This window comes from Lagenorhynchus albirostris, chromosome 19 (assembly GCF_949774975.1).
Source record: "Lagenorhynchus albirostris chromosome 19, mLagAlb1.1, whole genome shotgun sequence".
NCBI classification, from domain to species: Eukaryota; Metazoa; Chordata; class Mammalia; order Artiodactyla; family Delphinidae; genus Lagenorhynchus; species Lagenorhynchus albirostris.
The window spans coordinates 12,523,491-12,539,067 of NC_083113.1; the positions used below are offsets into that span (position 1 = coordinate 12,523,491).

Consider the following 15,577-nt stretch of genomic DNA (forward strand, 5'->3'; position numbering starts at 1 on the left):
CTCTCGCGATAACCAACGCCCGACTTGTGCGCCCGGGAAACCCCGTTGCTCCCTTTTCCCTGGCTGGCAGCTTGGAGGCCGCACGGTAAGCTGAGTGCTCCGGTCCGAACCGGGTGCGGGGTGTCGGGGCCCGATTCTCGATCCCGGAGCGTGTGCCTGGGAGCTCCGGGGTACCCGCGCGGGGCCGCCCCGCCCCCTGGAGTTGAGGCCACGTGCGAGCTGCAGGCCCGGGCATGTCTGGTTCGCGCTCTCCGGGAACCGAGGCTGGGCTTGGTGGGCAGCGGGGAGTGCGGGGGACCCCAGAATCAGGGGTTGGGGTCATACAGCGTCTTCACAAACGGGGGCAGGTAGTGTTCGTGCGACCCGGAGAGACCATGGGCGTCAGTGAGTTCTGTAGGACCCACAGGCGCAGGGGTCTTTAAAGCGGGGAATTGAAGTAGGGCCTTCGGAAGTAAGGAGAGTGCGACGGTTTAGATCGCGTTGGGACTGGCCCCCGATCCTTGTCAGTCGTTTCCATCAATCCTGTGTTCACATGCTCGATTTTTCCCGCAGATGCCTGGAGTTACTGTAAAGGACGTGAACCAGCAGGAGTTCGTCAGAGCTCTGGCAGCCTTCCTCAAAAAGTGAGTGTGGGGATTGCGGTCCGAGTGGGTGGAGGCTGTCGCCTTTGCCTGATCCCTCAGCGCCCGCAGGCTTTCAGTCTGGGGAGGCTTGTTGGAGGTCTTTGTGGGATCCATCCTTTCTACATGAGGCCTGAGTTGTGTTTGAGTTTCAGTCTCTTTGTATTTTGGGACACATTGGGCTCTTCTTGATCTACAGTTGTGTTGAGGGGAGCGAATTGGGATGGAGTTTGTGGAGACTCCTGAATTGTGCCTTTCTCGCTGTCTTGGTCCCAGGTCCGGGAAGCTGAAAGTCCCTGAATGGGTGGACACTGTCAAGCTGGCCAAGCATAAAGAGCTCGCTCCCTATGATGAGAATTGGTTCTACACACGAGCTGGTGAGGAACTGGGGCCTTTGGCTGGGGCGTGGGGGGCTGGGTGTCCCCTTTGTGAGCTCTTACTTGCCCCCAGAAATAACAAGAGAGAAATCTTTGACTTTATCACTGCATGTTTTTTGTGACATTCAATTATTTTGTACGCTGAATCTGTTTCTTCATTTGTAAGAGATTCACGTGAGGACCTGTGCTTTCCTCTGAGTCTTGTGGGGGACCCAGGGACAAATGAGTAGGGTGTTCGTATTTTGCCTGGAGGTGGTTCATTTTAGAGAGAGGCATTGTCCTTTTAATGCCTATGGGTCTGTTTTATTGTTCAGATCGTCACACTAGACTGTCTTGTTAAATGAGTTGTTCGTAACTAAGGGGCTGGAGATCTGATCAGGTCACTCGTTGCTCTAGATCTTGGCAAGCCTCAAGTGTCCTGAAGAAAACCTTATGGTCACCCTGTACTGGTCCCTTTTTTTATCTTCTTATTAATCCTTTAGTAATGACTTTGAAGGACTGATTTTTTTTTTTGCGGTACGGGGGCCTCTCACTGCCGTGGCCTCTCGTGTTGCGGAGCACGGGCTCAGGACGCGCAGGCTCAGCGGCCATGGCTCACGGGCCTAGCTGCTCCGCGGCATGTGGGATCTTTCCAGACCGGGGCACGAACCCATGTCCCCTGCATCGGCAGGCAAACTCCCAACCACTGCGCCACCAGGGAAGCCCCTGAAGGGCTGATTTTAAGTGTAGCCCCTGATTGCATAGTGCTAGTGCTAGTGTTGCCTCATCTGTCTTTAATGTTTCAAGTTTCTCCAGTCACCCCCATGGAGGCTTACCTTGGGAGTAGGGGATGGGGTTCAAGGCTGGATTGTGCCAAGGTGGCAGCCTCCGCACAGGGCCTTCACTAAAGGCTCTCGGCCTCTCTTGTCTTCAGCCATCCTGTGTGAAGTGGGGGCTCTGTCATGACCAGAGCTTGTCTGTAGGTGGGAAGCAGAGTTTGCACAAAACTCCAGAATGACCTTGAGAAGAGTTGGCGTTGGTATAAAGTGCCCAGCACCTCGGAGCATAAAGTATTTTGTAGATGGTGGGCCAATCTTTCAGGCCCTAGACTGGGCATAGGGGCCAGCATGCTCAGCTACAGTCTCTGACCCCTGAGGACTAAAAGGTCAAGTCTGTGAGATGAGTGGGATGGGTAGCATATCTGGGCAGAAAAATGGGTCTGGTGAAGGGGAGCCGACTTGACCTCCCGGGCACACAATCAATGGTGGCGGGGCCTGGACGAGACCACCACTACCTCTGTCATCCACCCATCTTGGGAAGCAAGGCATGCCTGGTCCTGACTGCTCTTTGGTGATGCCTCAAGAGCCGATAGGTCAAGCAAGGCAACTTTGGATCTAAGATGAGGAGAAAGAATCTCATAGCTTTTCCCATTTGATCAGGTGAATACCCATATTTTGTATAACCTGTACCTAACAAAAACTTCCCAAGTAGGTCTGGTGGCTGCCGATTTGCAGTTGATGTCAGGGAGGTTAACATGCTTGTGGTCTGCCAGCTGCTGATGCCACAGTCTACCCGACTCTTGTCGTGATTGGAGGTGGGGGCAGCTCTGTCCCCTTGGCAGCGTTTTGTACTTTATTTTTCTAGGTGGGGAGAGATTAAGGGGAAATGGGGAAAGGACCCTGGGTAACACAGACCGAGTTGAGCCTGCTGGCCATCTCTACAGTTGCTGTGGCCCCTTTCTGCCCACTGCGCGCCTTCCCCAACACATCACGCTGGGTGTGCGTCCTCTGCCTGCCCTGCTGCTCTCCCTTGGCATTTCCAACGCTCGCTTTTGACTTCAGTTCCCCGGCTGCCCTAGTGGCACAGTGTAAGGGTTCTAGACCAGGGTGTGTTGTGTGCGCGTTGTTGGGGCACAGCCATGCCTGTTTGTATAAAATCATGACAGGCAAGGGTTGTAGATGCCACAGGCTACATGGTCTACTCTCTGACCCTTTACAGGGAAAGTCTGCCGACCTCTGTTGGAGGCTAGAGTGCTCCCACTTAGTTTGGTCAGTGCGTACTCTGGACAAGTGGAGTCATAGGAGATAGTCATTTACCCAGGAGGAAAGTGAGATACAGACCGGTGACGGCCGTGGGAGGGTGTGGCAGGCTGACTCCAAAACCACAGTCTGCCGTATTTGCTTTTCCTCCTCTGGATCGTGGGCCCCCTCAGGGGTTTGGAGCTGAAGCACAGTGGGATAGCGACCTGTCCTGGGAGGCTGAGCTGGCAGTGAGGGCAACAGGGCAGTGGGGGTCAAATGCTGGAGACATATGAGAGCCAGCACGGTGTGGGCAGCTATTGACCTCAGGTATGGGGGATACAGAGGGCAGAGGTAGATGGCAGGGCCTTCTTGAGGGTGGTCCGCAAGAGCTGCAGAGCTATAGGGGAGAGCACTCACCAGGCAGTGGTGTAGGGGGCAGTGTGTGTGAGGGGTGAGGTGTAGAGATAGAGCGAGCCTGTTTCAGGGGAGTGGGGAGAGTGCTCTAAGGGGAGGAGCAGTGTCAAGGGGGGACCACTGCAGGGCTTTGAAAGGGAGTGGTGCAGTGTGGCCCTAGACAGGCTTCTTGATCTCAGTTCTCAGAAGGGTCTGCTTGGGGGGGAGGTAAGAATAAAAACACTGTGTGTTTCGGTAGGTGTCCAGCAGTGAGTGAGCAGCTGTTGGACTGGGGCGCCTGAGTGGTGTGTGTGTGTGCGTGTGTGTGTGTGTGTGTGTGTGTGTCGTGCTGCTCAGCTTGCAAGATCTTAGTTCCCCAACCAAGGATTGAACCCAGGCCCCTGCAGTGAAAGGGTAGAGTCCTAACCACTGGACCACCAGGGAATTCTCCTGCACCAGATAATTTTATGCGTCATTAAGAAAGACGTGAAGCTCCCCCTGGGAGAAACTAAGGTTGAGCTTTATTGGAGTTTGTTCCTTGCCAGTCACTGCTCAGGGTTGAAGTAAGTTGTTCCCCTCAGTACCATGGCGCAGACCACTTGAAGGGGGTGGATTCTGTCGCAGCTCACAGGGGGCAGTGTTGGGGTTCAGACCCCATGTACCAGACAGCCCGCCCCTTTCCATGCTGAGATTGGGCTGAGCGCTGGTCCTGGTTCAGCAAGACTCATTTCTAGTGTGCAGCCTCTCCCAGGCGTTCATGAAGTTAGGAGTGTTCATCTCAGCCCCTTCGTAAGGCTCTTACACCTTCCACAGCCCAAGTGGGAGAGCAGATCTCCACCTAGAGCCAGGGCGTGAGCAGACAGGTGCAGGGGGGTGGCCGTAGCCGTTGGGCATTTGCACTGGTCTTCAAGGCGAGTTTTCCATGAGGTCGCTTCTGGCAGAAAGATTGTGGGGGGTGGCTTGTAACAGGTGACTCTTGATCCTGGCAGTGGGTGGGCTGCCTGGTGCCTGGAAGAGGGTCAGATCCCTGATCTGGGGGGTGGGGTGAGGACAAAAAGAACCAAGGAGAGGTTCTAAAGTGAGCGAAGGACAAAGGCAGTGGTATCAGGGAGAGGCTGCACAGTGGTCCTGGAGAAGTGGCCATGATTTGTGCTGCACTGTTGGCCCCTGAAGCCTGTGGCTGCATCCGGAGACAGTCTTAGAGGGCAGGAGAGAGGCTGAGAACAAGTTGTGCGCAGGAACTGCTCTGGGAGGGGCAGCTGGAGGGAAGGAGGAGCCTACCTCACCTGGCCACTTCCCCCTCCCCCCACCTCAGGACACTGGAGGGTCATGGAGGTGGCCCAGCGCCCCGGGACTCTTGGCGCAAGTCATTATTGAAGGAATGAGTCCTCGGCTCCCCCGTTCGTTTTCAGGACTAAGGGGAACCTAACGTGCTGGTCTCTGCGGTGACCTGAATCCCTACCTTTGAGCTTTCAGCCAGGCAGGGCTGTGTGATGGCCAGCATCTGGGCCCCAGTTCTTCAAACCTCAGTGGCCCCCTGAGGTAGAAGAGCAGAACCTTCTGGAGGGGCTGTCCCTACGGAGCTTGTGGCGTGAGCCCAGGAGTACTCTGTGGAGTTTAACCTTTTCCATACAGGAAAGTAGCACCTAACGCGTTCATGGCATCTTCACAGTAGCGCTCAATGAGGTACTTTTTGTCCCGGTTCTCAGGTGAGGAGGGTAGGTGACTTGCCAAGGCCACAGTATCAGGCGGGCTGCTAAGGCCATGTTACCGCCTTATAGGAGAGAGTGAAAAGCAGATGGCATAGGGCCTGGCAGGCAAGTGTTCCAGTTGAACAGAAGAGGATTTCCAAGGAGGCTGGCCAGGGTGGGTGAGGGACTTGCCCAAGCCCGTCAAGGGACCAGAATCCCAGTCCACAGAGTGGGTGACGCACCTTCCGGGTTGGGAACATCCGCTGCATAGGATGTCAGCTCTGCTACCACTGTCACCTAAGCTCTCCAGCGCTGGGGATCAGTAGGTCTCTTCTCCAGCTCTGCTGCCCTTCAGAGCTCCCAGGCAGATGAAGGGGGACAGTCACGGCTTAAACATTTGCTAGACTCTCCCCACAGAACCTCAGGTCCACCTCGCAGCGCAGCTGGGCACTAACAGCTAAGCAAGTCCCGGGGTGGGGGGGCGGGTTGCCTGCCTGGTCACGTGGCTACGGCAGTCCCTCCACTACCTGTGCACGCCAGTCTCCTGAACTGGGGGGTGGTCAGGTATGGGGGCTTGGCGTGCATTCTCACGTTCTCAGTTTCCCTGACCATAAAACGGTGAGGTGAGAATCTGCTGCCGCACACAACTAGATTTGTGACCTTGAGCAAGGCCCTTTCCTAAGGCTGCCTCAGCTGTGGAGAAGCGTCTTCTCTGCCTGAGAAGGGTTCTCAAGTCTCCCTTGCCTCCCACCCAGCTTCCACAGCAAGGCACCTGTACCTCCGGGGCGGCGCTGGGGTTGGTTCCATGACCAAGATCTACGGGGGGCGTCAGAGGAATGGCGTCATGCCCAGCCACTTCAGCAGAGGCTCCAAGAGCGTGGCCCGGCGGGTCCTCCAGGCCCTGGAGGGGCTGAAAATGGTGGAAAAGGACCAAGATGGGTAAGTGGGGGGGGGTGCACCTGCCCCCCAGCCAGGCAGGGGGTTCTTCAGAATAGTGCACAGCGCGGGGCCTCCCCCCGACCTCTCTGGCTAACTACTCCAGGCTCCAGGAAGGTAATTTAGCGACTGTCCGCTTTCATTAGCCTGCTCGTTAGCTTTTCCCAATTGATTTTTCGGGGCTTTTGATCTAATGCTTGCACAAACGGCACCCCATCAGCTCCCAGGGGAGCTCCCACTCCAGCCTCCAGCTTGTTGGAATGCAGCCGACTAGGGACCTCAGTGGGACTTGGCTGGTGTCATGTGGTCCTGTGGCCAGGTGCCTTCTTGGAAAGCCTGGCTCGTGTCCAGGAGAGGCCTGGCAGGGATCAGGGACGCTGGTGGGAGCCTGCACTCACCTGGGGCTACATGACCCTTCTCTCCCACAGGGGCCGCAAACTAACACCTCAGGGACAGAGAGATCTGGACAGAATCGCTGGACAGGTGAGGGCTGGGTACCTCAGTCACCGCCTGGGTGTTTCTGGAGCCTGGGTTTTGTCAGGTGGGAGTTTCCTCCCCTGGAGGGCACAGCCCAGGGGAGGAGGGTGCAGGAGAAAGAACGTTTCTGACAGACTTCCTGTGGGGGCTGGTTGAAAATGCAGGTGCCTGGGTGAAGGGAGGCCCAGGGTGCGGCTCGCCGGGCTGGCTTCTGCAGGGCACGCTCCCGCACACGCGACTCCCTCTTCCTGGTCAGCCTTCTGATCCCGGCTGCAGTGTTTTCTTCCTTAGTCTTCATGCTTACTGAGTGTTGGGATGCCTGAGAACCCAGGTCTCCATCCAGATGCTGACTGACTGTAGACACCCTGGGCCAGAGTCCCTTCACCTCGAGCCAGGCTCCCCGTCTGTAGAGAGATCTGCTTTTGCCTACCTCGGAGGGAGGTGGTGCGGATTCCATGAGCTACGGCAACAGAGGCCCCCGGGGTCTGGCATGACCTCTTGACTCAGGCCTCCTGGGAGTCTTGGGCTGTTGAGTCACTTAAGTGTCAGAAGAGAATGGAGGTGTCAGCCCTCTGGGGATTGGGAGTGGCCTGGAGTGAGAAGGTGGCTCTTCAGGGCAGAGCAGGGCCTGGCACAAACAGCAGTGTGGAGTAATGGGCAGATGTTGGAAACACACGACAACGCTCTCTTTCCTTGAGAGTCCCAGTTCTATCCTTCTGTAAAATGGGGAGGTACCCAAGATTGTGAGGATCGGATGAGATGAATATATGTAAACCACGAATCAGGGTGCCTGGCATCCCATAGCTACTGGGGAGCTACTGTGACGTGCTTGAACACAGACCCCACAGCTGATCTTAACTGTTTGTCCATCTTTCCCACAGGTGGCAGCTGCCAACAAGAAGCATTAGAACAAACGATGCTGGGTTAATAAACTGCCTCGTTCGTAGTCCTGGTCTGGGTCTCTTGATTGGGGGGTGGCCGGGCAAGAGGAAGGAGCGCTGCACTGCACTTCCCTTCCCTTGAGAAAGAGGGGGGCCGGGGCCTTTCCTGGATGGCTGTGGTACTCAACAGCCTCGGAAACCTGAGGCCTGGCCTTCCAGTTTCACACGGTTCTGCCCCAAGTGGGTGAGACGGTGGTGCAAGACCCAGGGGGCCCTTGCTCCTCTCCCACACCTTGCCTTTGCGGGTCTCAGAAAAAGAAACGGAAAGTTCAAGCAGTGGCCCCACGTGGAGCCTTGGACCCTGCTGGAACAAAACAGGAGGGCCCTGGGGCTCAGGTGCTGCTCCTCTGGAAGGAAGTGGACAAGGAAAGCCGTCACTCGGGGCGGTCCTTCGTGTGCTTCCAGCCCAAGGTGACCTGCCTAGTATACACGTCCTTCTCCTGACCTACACGGGAGCCTTCACTTTGGGGATCTCTGGCCTGGGCCCTGCTGTAAGATGGAGCTAGCTGTACCTGCCCCAAGAATTGGGATGCAGTGCTGAAGCTGCAGCAGGGACCCAGCCGGCAGGGGGCTGCTACTTCCCTCCCAGAGGGAGGGGCATGGCCCCTGCATAGAGGCCAAGTTCCCAGGGCCCTCGTGGTGTCACCCCCCACCACAGTTCTGCATGGTGATTGGCTCTTTGCACTAATGGGACGGGAGCCCCACCTGTGATTGGTCTCCTGGCCCAGGTGGGAGGTGCAAAGGGCTTCCAGTAGGCAGGTGCTAAGCTTTGGAAGGGTCCCTTTACCACGCTTTGAGACCTGGCCCACCTCCCATTTGGGGAAAACTAGGATGCTGGGCCTGAGCTGGCTAGGCCAAGACCCCTGAGGTTCCCCCATCCCAAGTTACTCCTCAGATCAAACCCATTTCCTTCCAGTGCCAAGCCTGGCTTTGAACTCCCAATGACTTGGGTTCAAATTCCAACACTGCCCAAAATTCTGTGTGACCTTGAGCAAACTTACCCTCAGCCTTGTGCTCCTGCCCGTAAAGCTGCTTACTCCTACCTGAGGGATTCGGGGAGATGCCGAGTCTTGGCTCAAAGGCACACCTGATGCACTGAGATGTCCAAAATGGAAAGTATCAAACCAGAGAGTCCCCTGCACCCAGTGGGGGATGGAGGTGTCATTTCCCCCAGCCTGGAAGTTGTCAGGACTGGAAGATTTGATCTGAATAAACACTGGACTAGAGCCTGCCACGTGCAAGGTGCTTTATAAATATATCACTTAATACTCTGTGAAATAGGTACCAAAAGGCGCAGTTTGGAGATGGGGAAGATCAGTCACGGGTTGGGTAATTTGCCTGATGCCCCACAGCCAGGAGGTGGCAAAGCCAGCATTTGGACCCAGGCTCTAGTCACTACAGGGCACTGTCCCTTAGAAGTGGGGAAAATGAGGCCCAAAGGCTTACACTCCTGGGCATGGCCTTCAGCCAGTCCTTGTTTGGGGCCTAAGTTTCCTCTTTTGCTGATTGAGGATGAAGATATTTCCCAGAGTCGTCCTGGGAATGCAATGCCAAGCGTCTGGTTTGCTCACACAGTGCCAGATACCAGGGTGCTGGGTAAGCGGGAGGTGGAGGTGCCCAGACAGGCCAGCGAGCCTGAGAGGGCCTACAATGAGGCGGCTTCAGCCACTGGGAGGCAGTCGAGGGCCTGGAAACCGGCTCAGCCAGGAAGGATGCTGAAGGAGGTGAATTCCTAAGGGCTGCAGCGTCTGGATCCAGACTTCTTCCTACATGGGGGTTATAGGAAGAACTTTAGTACAGAGGGGCTAATGACCTCTGTACAGAGAGGGACCCAACAGAACACCTGGGTCCCTGGAGGGAAGGAGGGAAGGCCCGAGGGCCAGAGAAGAGGAACTGTGTCCTAGGAACTGTGCTAAGCACATTGATATTCTTAAAGCCTCACAGGTAGGGAGGTTATGCCCAGATTACAGGAAGAGAAACTGAGGCTCAGATTACCAGAGCTGAGATTCAAACCCAGGAGGTGTGAACTCTTGAGGCCCATGTTCTTCTGTGTGGGTGACAGTTGCACCTTTTTTTTAAAAAACAAAATACTTCAAGCATGCAAAACAGTATATATACATAATAGTGTAACAAAGACCCATGGGACTTCCCTGGTGGCGCAGTGGTTAAGAATCCACCTGCCAATGCAGGGGACACGGGTTCGAGCCCTGGTCCGGGAAGATCCCACGTGCCATGGAGCAACTAAGCCCATGCACCACAACTACTGAGCCTGTGCTCTAGAGCCCACGAGCCACAACTACTGAAGCCCGCGTGCCTAGAGCCCGTGCTCCGCAACAAGAGAAGCCACCGCAATGAGAAGCCCATGCGCCGCAACGAAGAGTAGCCCCTGCTCGCCGCAACTAGAGAAAGCCTGTGCGCAGCAACGAAGACCCCACGCAGCCAAAAATAAATAAATAAATAAGACCCATGAACCCACCACCCAGCTTAAAAAGTAAAGCAAGGCATAAAACTAAGACAGACAAAGCCCTCTGTGTACCCTTCCCAGTCGCAACCTCCTTGCTTCCCCCAGAGGTAACCCCTCTCAGGAGTGGGGTATCACTCCCCTGCATGCGTTTACACCTTTACTGTAGACACATGTGTCCCTAACAGCACACGCTGTTGTTTTGCCTTTTGAAAACAAGCCAGCCGGATCCTGTCATAGTACATTTCTTCTCATTTTCTTGTTGTTTCTGAGATGCAGCCATGTTGACAAGCAAAGCTCGGCCTCTTCTGCTGTGTGCTACGCCATTGACTGACTATACCTCAATTTATGCATCCCTTCTCCTGTAAATGGGCTTTTCGTCTGTTCCCAGTTTTTGCTACCAAAAATCTCCCTGCCGTGAATTTTTTCATGGTGTCTCCTTATGTGTGTGTGTGCGCGCGCGCATGTATGAGATGGTCCCCTAACTGCTCACAAACATCTAAACAACCTCATGTCATTCCCCCACCCCCCCCACCCCTCAGGCCTCATTTTCCTCCCACTTGACCTACAATAATGCTCAAAGGAAGCTGGTCACACATAAGTGACTTGGAATCCCTGCTCCACCACCAGACTGTACAAACTGGGCAAGTAACAGTGATGGTGTTCCCTCTCTGTGATGGCCTCAGCTTCCTCCACTGTAAAATGGGGGGTGGCCTACCTTGCCCACTTGTGGAGAGGCTGAAAGAACACCAAGAAAGAGCCCATCGTGGCCCTTTGGGTGTTGGGAACATCAACTTATGTCACAACATCAGGGAGATATTTTTATCCTTATCTCTTGAATTAAAAATGCCAAATCTTGGAAAGGGAAGCCACCACCTAGCCGCGGAGCTGGTGGGCCTGCCTCATGTATTCCTCATGAGCATTAACAGTAACTAACATTTACTGAGCACCTACTACGTGCCAGGTCCTGTGTTCAGTGCTGTGCATGCACAACCTCTTTAAATCCTCTTTTCCAACCCCAAGGAGGGAGGACACGGAGGCTCAGAGAGGGGACACGTTTTGCCCAAGGCCAGTGAGAGGAAAGACCAGGCTCGGAGCCACCCACGTCCCCTGACCACCTGTGCACAGCAGGCACCCTGAACTCTGGCTCCCTCGGGCTTCCTTTGCAGTGACGAGCCAGGCCTTAAACCAACCTCTTCCCCCACCCAAGCAGCCTCCTCTCGGGGGAGTTGTGGCGGCCACAGGTGCAGGGAGCAGTTCCTCCCCACTCACGGCCTGAAGCCTCCCGGCAGGGGCTGCCCCCAACCTGACAACCAAAGGACCCAGCAGCGGGGCCAGTGGAGCCCATCTCCGAAGGGCTGGGCAGGAAGTGGGGCGGGGTTTGGGGCTCGGCCGAGGTGGGATCTGGTACCCCAGGGCCGCTGCTACCCAGACAAAACAACCCACTGGGAGAAGATGCCTGGGGGTCCCCGAGCCCGCCAAACCCCGCATGCCACCATCTTTCTCCTCTTGATCTTCGCTGCTAGCATGGGTACGTGGTCAACAGGCAGGTGCTGGGGGCAGGTGGGGGGGGGAACTGGGAGACTGTTGAGAGGGCCCAGGCAGTGGGGACGGGAGAGGAGCTGGCAGGAGGGGTCTAGAAAAGACCCCGTAGAAACTGCATCTGCTTGACCGTCCCAAGCAGGCCAACGGGAGGCTGGAGGGGGGCTCAGCGAAATTGAAGGGGCATCCCCCGTGGGGGAGGCAGGGCGAGAGACACCTTCCGCACCCCCTCGTCCCCCCAGATCAAAATAAGGAAATAAGGCTGCCCTTGACTGAGCTCCAGAGCTGGGGGCAGGGAGGGGACTGTGGGTAGTGCTCAGTTTCAGGGGAGAAAATGCTTTTCTCCTTCTCTGCCTTGAATCCCGGTTACCATCCCCTAGGTAGGGAACCCCTTCTCAGTGCTGGGGGAGCCGGTGACCTTCCCCCTTCCTCTCTCACGCAAGGCCAGCTGGCAGGGCTGTGAGCACCCCGTTTGATGGAGTTTAGAGAGGTGGCCAGTCACCCCAAATTTCCACTGGGAGCTGAGTTTGGAGTCCGTGACCCTCAGGTTGCTGCCTCTGCCACCACCTCTCTCCTCCTCCCGCCACAGACAGCCATGTGGACTGGCCCGAGGGCAGCGAGGGGGCGGAGGGGGGGGATAGTGGCACAAGAACTGGGGCTTCCCCAGCCTGGGCCACCCAGCCCCCTCCCGCCAACCACCTAGCTGAGGCCCTCCCCTAACGCCCAGCCCAGCCCAAACACTGAACTCACCCCTGGCACCCAGCTTGACACACACAAAGTTACGCAAACGGAGGACAAGGGGCAGGCCCAGGGTCACAGGGCAGGACAGACTCACAAACTGGCAGGAAGCGGCCCAGGGCCAGGGGGCCTGGGTTCGAACCCCTGAGCCACTCCTGCCGCCCTGGGCCTCAGCTGTCACACTTGTAAAATGGGATAATGAGAGAACCGACGTCTAAGGGTTCTGTGACAGTTATACACAATATATAAAGCGCCAGGTGTGTGGCCAGGCTGGGGCTGGGGTGAGAAAATAATCTAGGAAGGCCTGCAGGAGGAGGTGATGCCCAAACTGATTCTAGAAGGAGCTGCCTGGGGGGCACTGCTAGCACTGGGGACCCGACTATCCAAGTGCCAGTGAGCTCAGTGGGGCCGAAGCTCGGAGCAGGTACGGAGAGGGTGGCAGGAGGTGGCTCTGGAGAGGCGAGTGGGGACCCCCCAGCAGTGTGTCACTCACACTCTTCTGCACACACCCCCGCCACTCACACATGCACACACACAGCCAGGAGCGCTGTAGAAGCAGGGGCCGGGCTGGGCCTGTGTCTCCATTCACGGTCCCTCACGCATTTGCCTCTCCGCAGGCCCCAGGTGCCAGGCCCTGTGGGTGGACTGGGGCCCACCATCGGTGACGGTGAGCATTGGGGACGAGGTCCACCTCCTGTGCAGACACAACGGCAGCAACCCCAACATCACATGGTGGCGCATCCTCCAGGGCAACTCCACGTGGCCCCCGATGATGGAGCTCTCAAGCCCGGGCCCCAAGGGCGAGCTGGTCATCCAGCAGGTGACCAAGAGCCACAGGGGCATGTACAGGTGCCAGGTCAAGGAAGGCCAGAAGGTCCAGCGCTCCTGTGGGACCTACCTCCGCGTGCGTGGTGAGTGCACAGCTCCCCACAGCTGGGGCCATACCTCCGCGTGCGTGCGCGTGTGTGGTGAGCGCACACCACTCCACCGCTAGGGCCGCTGGCTTCCTCACCTGTGACAGGGGCGGGGGGGGGGGGTGGGTGGGGGGGGTGGAGCCAGTGCCTGAGCTCCTGCATCTCGGGCATCCTCACTCCCCGGCTCACACACGGTGGCTGATTGATTTTCTCACCTGCAAGGTGGGGACTTCAGTGGTCTTGGGCCTCGATGCGAGTGTGGCCGGGAGGCGAGGGGAGGACTCGAGGCGCTGGGCTCTGAGCGGCACTCCCTCCTCACAGAGCCACTCCCCAGGCCCTTCCTGGACATGGGCGAGGGCACCAAGAACAACATTATCACAGCCGAGGGCATCATCCTACTCATCTGCGCCGTGGTGCCTGGGACGCTGCTGCTGTTCAGGGTGAGCCGCGCCGGGGACCAGGGTCCCGCCTAAAACTTGACAGAATGGCAGCCCCCCCCCATAGGGGCTGTGAGGGGGTCAGGAATTTAATATAAGGAAAGCATTTTACATGGCGCTGGGCCCGGAGGGGCGTCCTGGCTCAGTCTCCCCCCAGGGGTGTCCTCACATTCCCCGCCCCCCACAGAGACGTCCAACTCTCCCCGTCTACCCAGGAGTGCTGTCGCCTCCAGATGTAGCCAAGGCCAGGGAAGATGGGGGCTGGTGTCCTCCCAGAGTCTCTGGCCAGCACCAGTCTCTCTTTAGGGCGCGGGGCAACTACAGCCATTTACTATTATTGTTGTTGTTATTCGTGGAGAAGAACAGGCAGTGGCGACAGCCCAAAGGGCACTGGCTTGGACCCAGAGAGACCTGCCATTTACAGGACATGTGGCTCTGGGCATGTCCCTTACCCTTTCTGGTAAAGCACCTTCTGGCCTCCATGAGGGTCTGAAAACACATTCTCTCCCCCATTCACGGAGGCTCCCAATTCCCCAACAGAAACGGTGGCAGAACATGAAATTCGGGGCAGATGTCCAGGATGACTATGAAGATGAAAATCTTTATGAGGTGAGTGGAAGGTGGGGACAGGTGCGTGTCTGTGGGCGGGGCTCTTACGGGGTTCCTCCCTGAGGTTGGCCGGGGAGCAGGGACCCAGGCGTCCGGGCCCTGAGGCTCACCACCCCGTTTCCACCCCAGGGCCTGAACCTCGATGACTGCTCCATGTACGAGGACATCTCCCGGGGCCTCCAGGGCACCTACCAGGATGTGGGTAGCCTCCACATCGGAGACGTTCAGCTAGAGAAGCCGTGACCCAGCCGGGCTGCCCCCCCAGCTGGGCACCCAAACCGTGTCTCACCCCACTTCCTTGGGACCCGCTCTCTTTTCACAATCTTTCCTGGGAGTATCCTGACTCAACTTCCCCCTTGGGAGTGGCCACTCTTCTTCCCTCTAGACCGTCCTCATCCCCTCCCCACACCCTAACTCAATCCTCCCCTTACTGCCTTTCCCAGGCTCCCCCCCATCCAGCGGGTAATGAGCCCTTAGTCGCTGCTTCTAGGGGAGCTGATTGTAGCAGCCTCATTAGTGTCACCTCCCCCCTCCCTGCTCTGTCATGGCCACTTAGTGATAATAAATCCTTCCCAACTGCAGACCTTCGCAGGAGTCACGGATCTCATGGGGACCACTCCCCCTCCTCCTCTGGGACCCAGAGGTCCAGGACCTCAGCCCCCTCCTCCCCCAGCTCCTGACCACTCCCCACACCTGGGACCAGGTAGCCAGTCTTGGCTGTCCCCTGGAAGAACCAGGAAGTGTCTTGGGAAGGTCCCCAACCCAGGCCATGTGCCTGAGCAGAGGGGGACACAGAGGGGACCCAGGTAACCATAGTCATTTATGCGTATTTAAGTCCCAAAGACACAGTGGACTGTCTGGTGAGACTGGTACCAAATTCTGACCATGGCCACACCTGTTCTCTGGGAGTGGACTTGTAGAAGCGGGATTTGGACAGTCTGTGGCTCTAAACTGGGGATGGTGGGGAAATCCGGAGGCGGCTGACAGAGAGGGACAGAGATAGAGTTTCTGAGCTAGACAGGGGAGGGAAATCGAGACAAGGATAATGATGGAGAGACAGAGCAAGTGAATTGAAAGACACTGAGGAGAAAGGGCATCAGAGAGAGACAGAGAGACAGCAGGAAGAGACGGGAAGGAAAGAAGGGTCCATAGAAAAATGGACATCGAGAGGCTGACCCTTGAGACTCTAGGGAAAGCAACAGTTGGGGAAATGACTGATGGCGATGCAGAAAGATCCAGACCCAGAGATGGGGAGAGAAGGCTCTGAGGAAGAAAGTGACAAAGAGTTGAAAAGACAACGGGGAGAAGCAGGGGCCTGGGAGAGGGAGGGAAAGACCTCAACGGAAAAAGAGAGACAGACACAAAGAGAGGAACACGGACAGACACACACAGAGGCAAAAAAAAAGAGAGGAAGACCAAGAGACACACAGAGACGGAAAGC

General features: G+C 56.8%; 2 protein-coding genes across 3 annotated transcripts; both read left to right on the forward strand.

Annotated features, from left to right (window-relative positions):
- RPS19 (ribosomal protein S19) lies at positions 1-7,440 on the forward strand. The gene is made up of 6 exons (XM_060130958.1): positions 1-85; positions 553-623; positions 897-997; positions 5,837-6,020; positions 6,446-6,500; positions 7,376-7,440. Exons 2-6 carry the CDS (start codon positions 553-555, stop codon positions 7,400-7,402), a joined length of 438 nt encoding a protein of 145 aa, XP_059986941.1. The 5' UTR covers positions 1-85; the 3' UTR covers positions 7,403-7,440.
- Positions 7,441-11,341: 3,901 nt separating this feature from the next.
- On the forward strand, positions 11,342-14,661 carry CD79A (CD79a molecule). Of its 2 annotated transcripts, none has more exons than XM_060131218.1 (5): positions 11,342-11,427; positions 12,794-13,087; positions 13,313-13,530; positions 14,068-14,136; positions 14,266-14,661. In XM_060131218.1, exons 1-5 carry the CDS (start codon positions 11,352-11,354, stop codon positions 14,377-14,379), a joined length of 771 nt encoding a protein of 256 aa, XP_059987201.1. In that variant the 5' UTR covers positions 11,342-11,351; the 3' UTR covers positions 14,380-14,661. The 2 variants fall into 2 exon arrangements, with proteins under 2 accessions (XP_059987201.1, XP_059987200.1); XM_060131217.1 differs by having other exon boundaries at positions 13,412-13,530.
- Positions 14,662-15,577: the final 916 nt, after the last annotated feature.

Coding starts and splice junctions, on each gene's coding strand:
- RPS19 (XM_060130958.1), top strand. CDS start 553: ATGCCTGGAGTTACTGTAAAGGACGTGAACCAGCAGGAGTTCGTCAGA. Junction 998..5,836: donor TTGGTTCTACACACGAGCTG/GTGAGGAACTGG, acceptor CCTCCCACCCAG/CTTCCACAGCAAGGCACCTG. Junction 6,501..7,375: donor TGGACAGAATCGCTGGACAG/GTGAGGGCTGGG, acceptor TCTTTCCCACAG/GTGGCAGCTGCCAACAAGAA.
- CD79A (XM_060131218.1), top strand. CDS start 11,352: ATGCCTGGGGGTCCCCGAGCCCGCCAAACCCCGCATGCCACCATCTTT. Junction 11,428..12,793: donor GATCTTCGCTGCTAGCATGG/GTACGTGGTCAA, acceptor GCCTCTCCGCAG/GCCCCAGGTGCCAGGCCCTG. Junction 13,531..14,067: donor GGACGCTGCTGCTGTTCAGG/GTGAGCCGCGCC, acceptor ATTCCCCAACAG/AAACGGTGGCAGAACATGAA.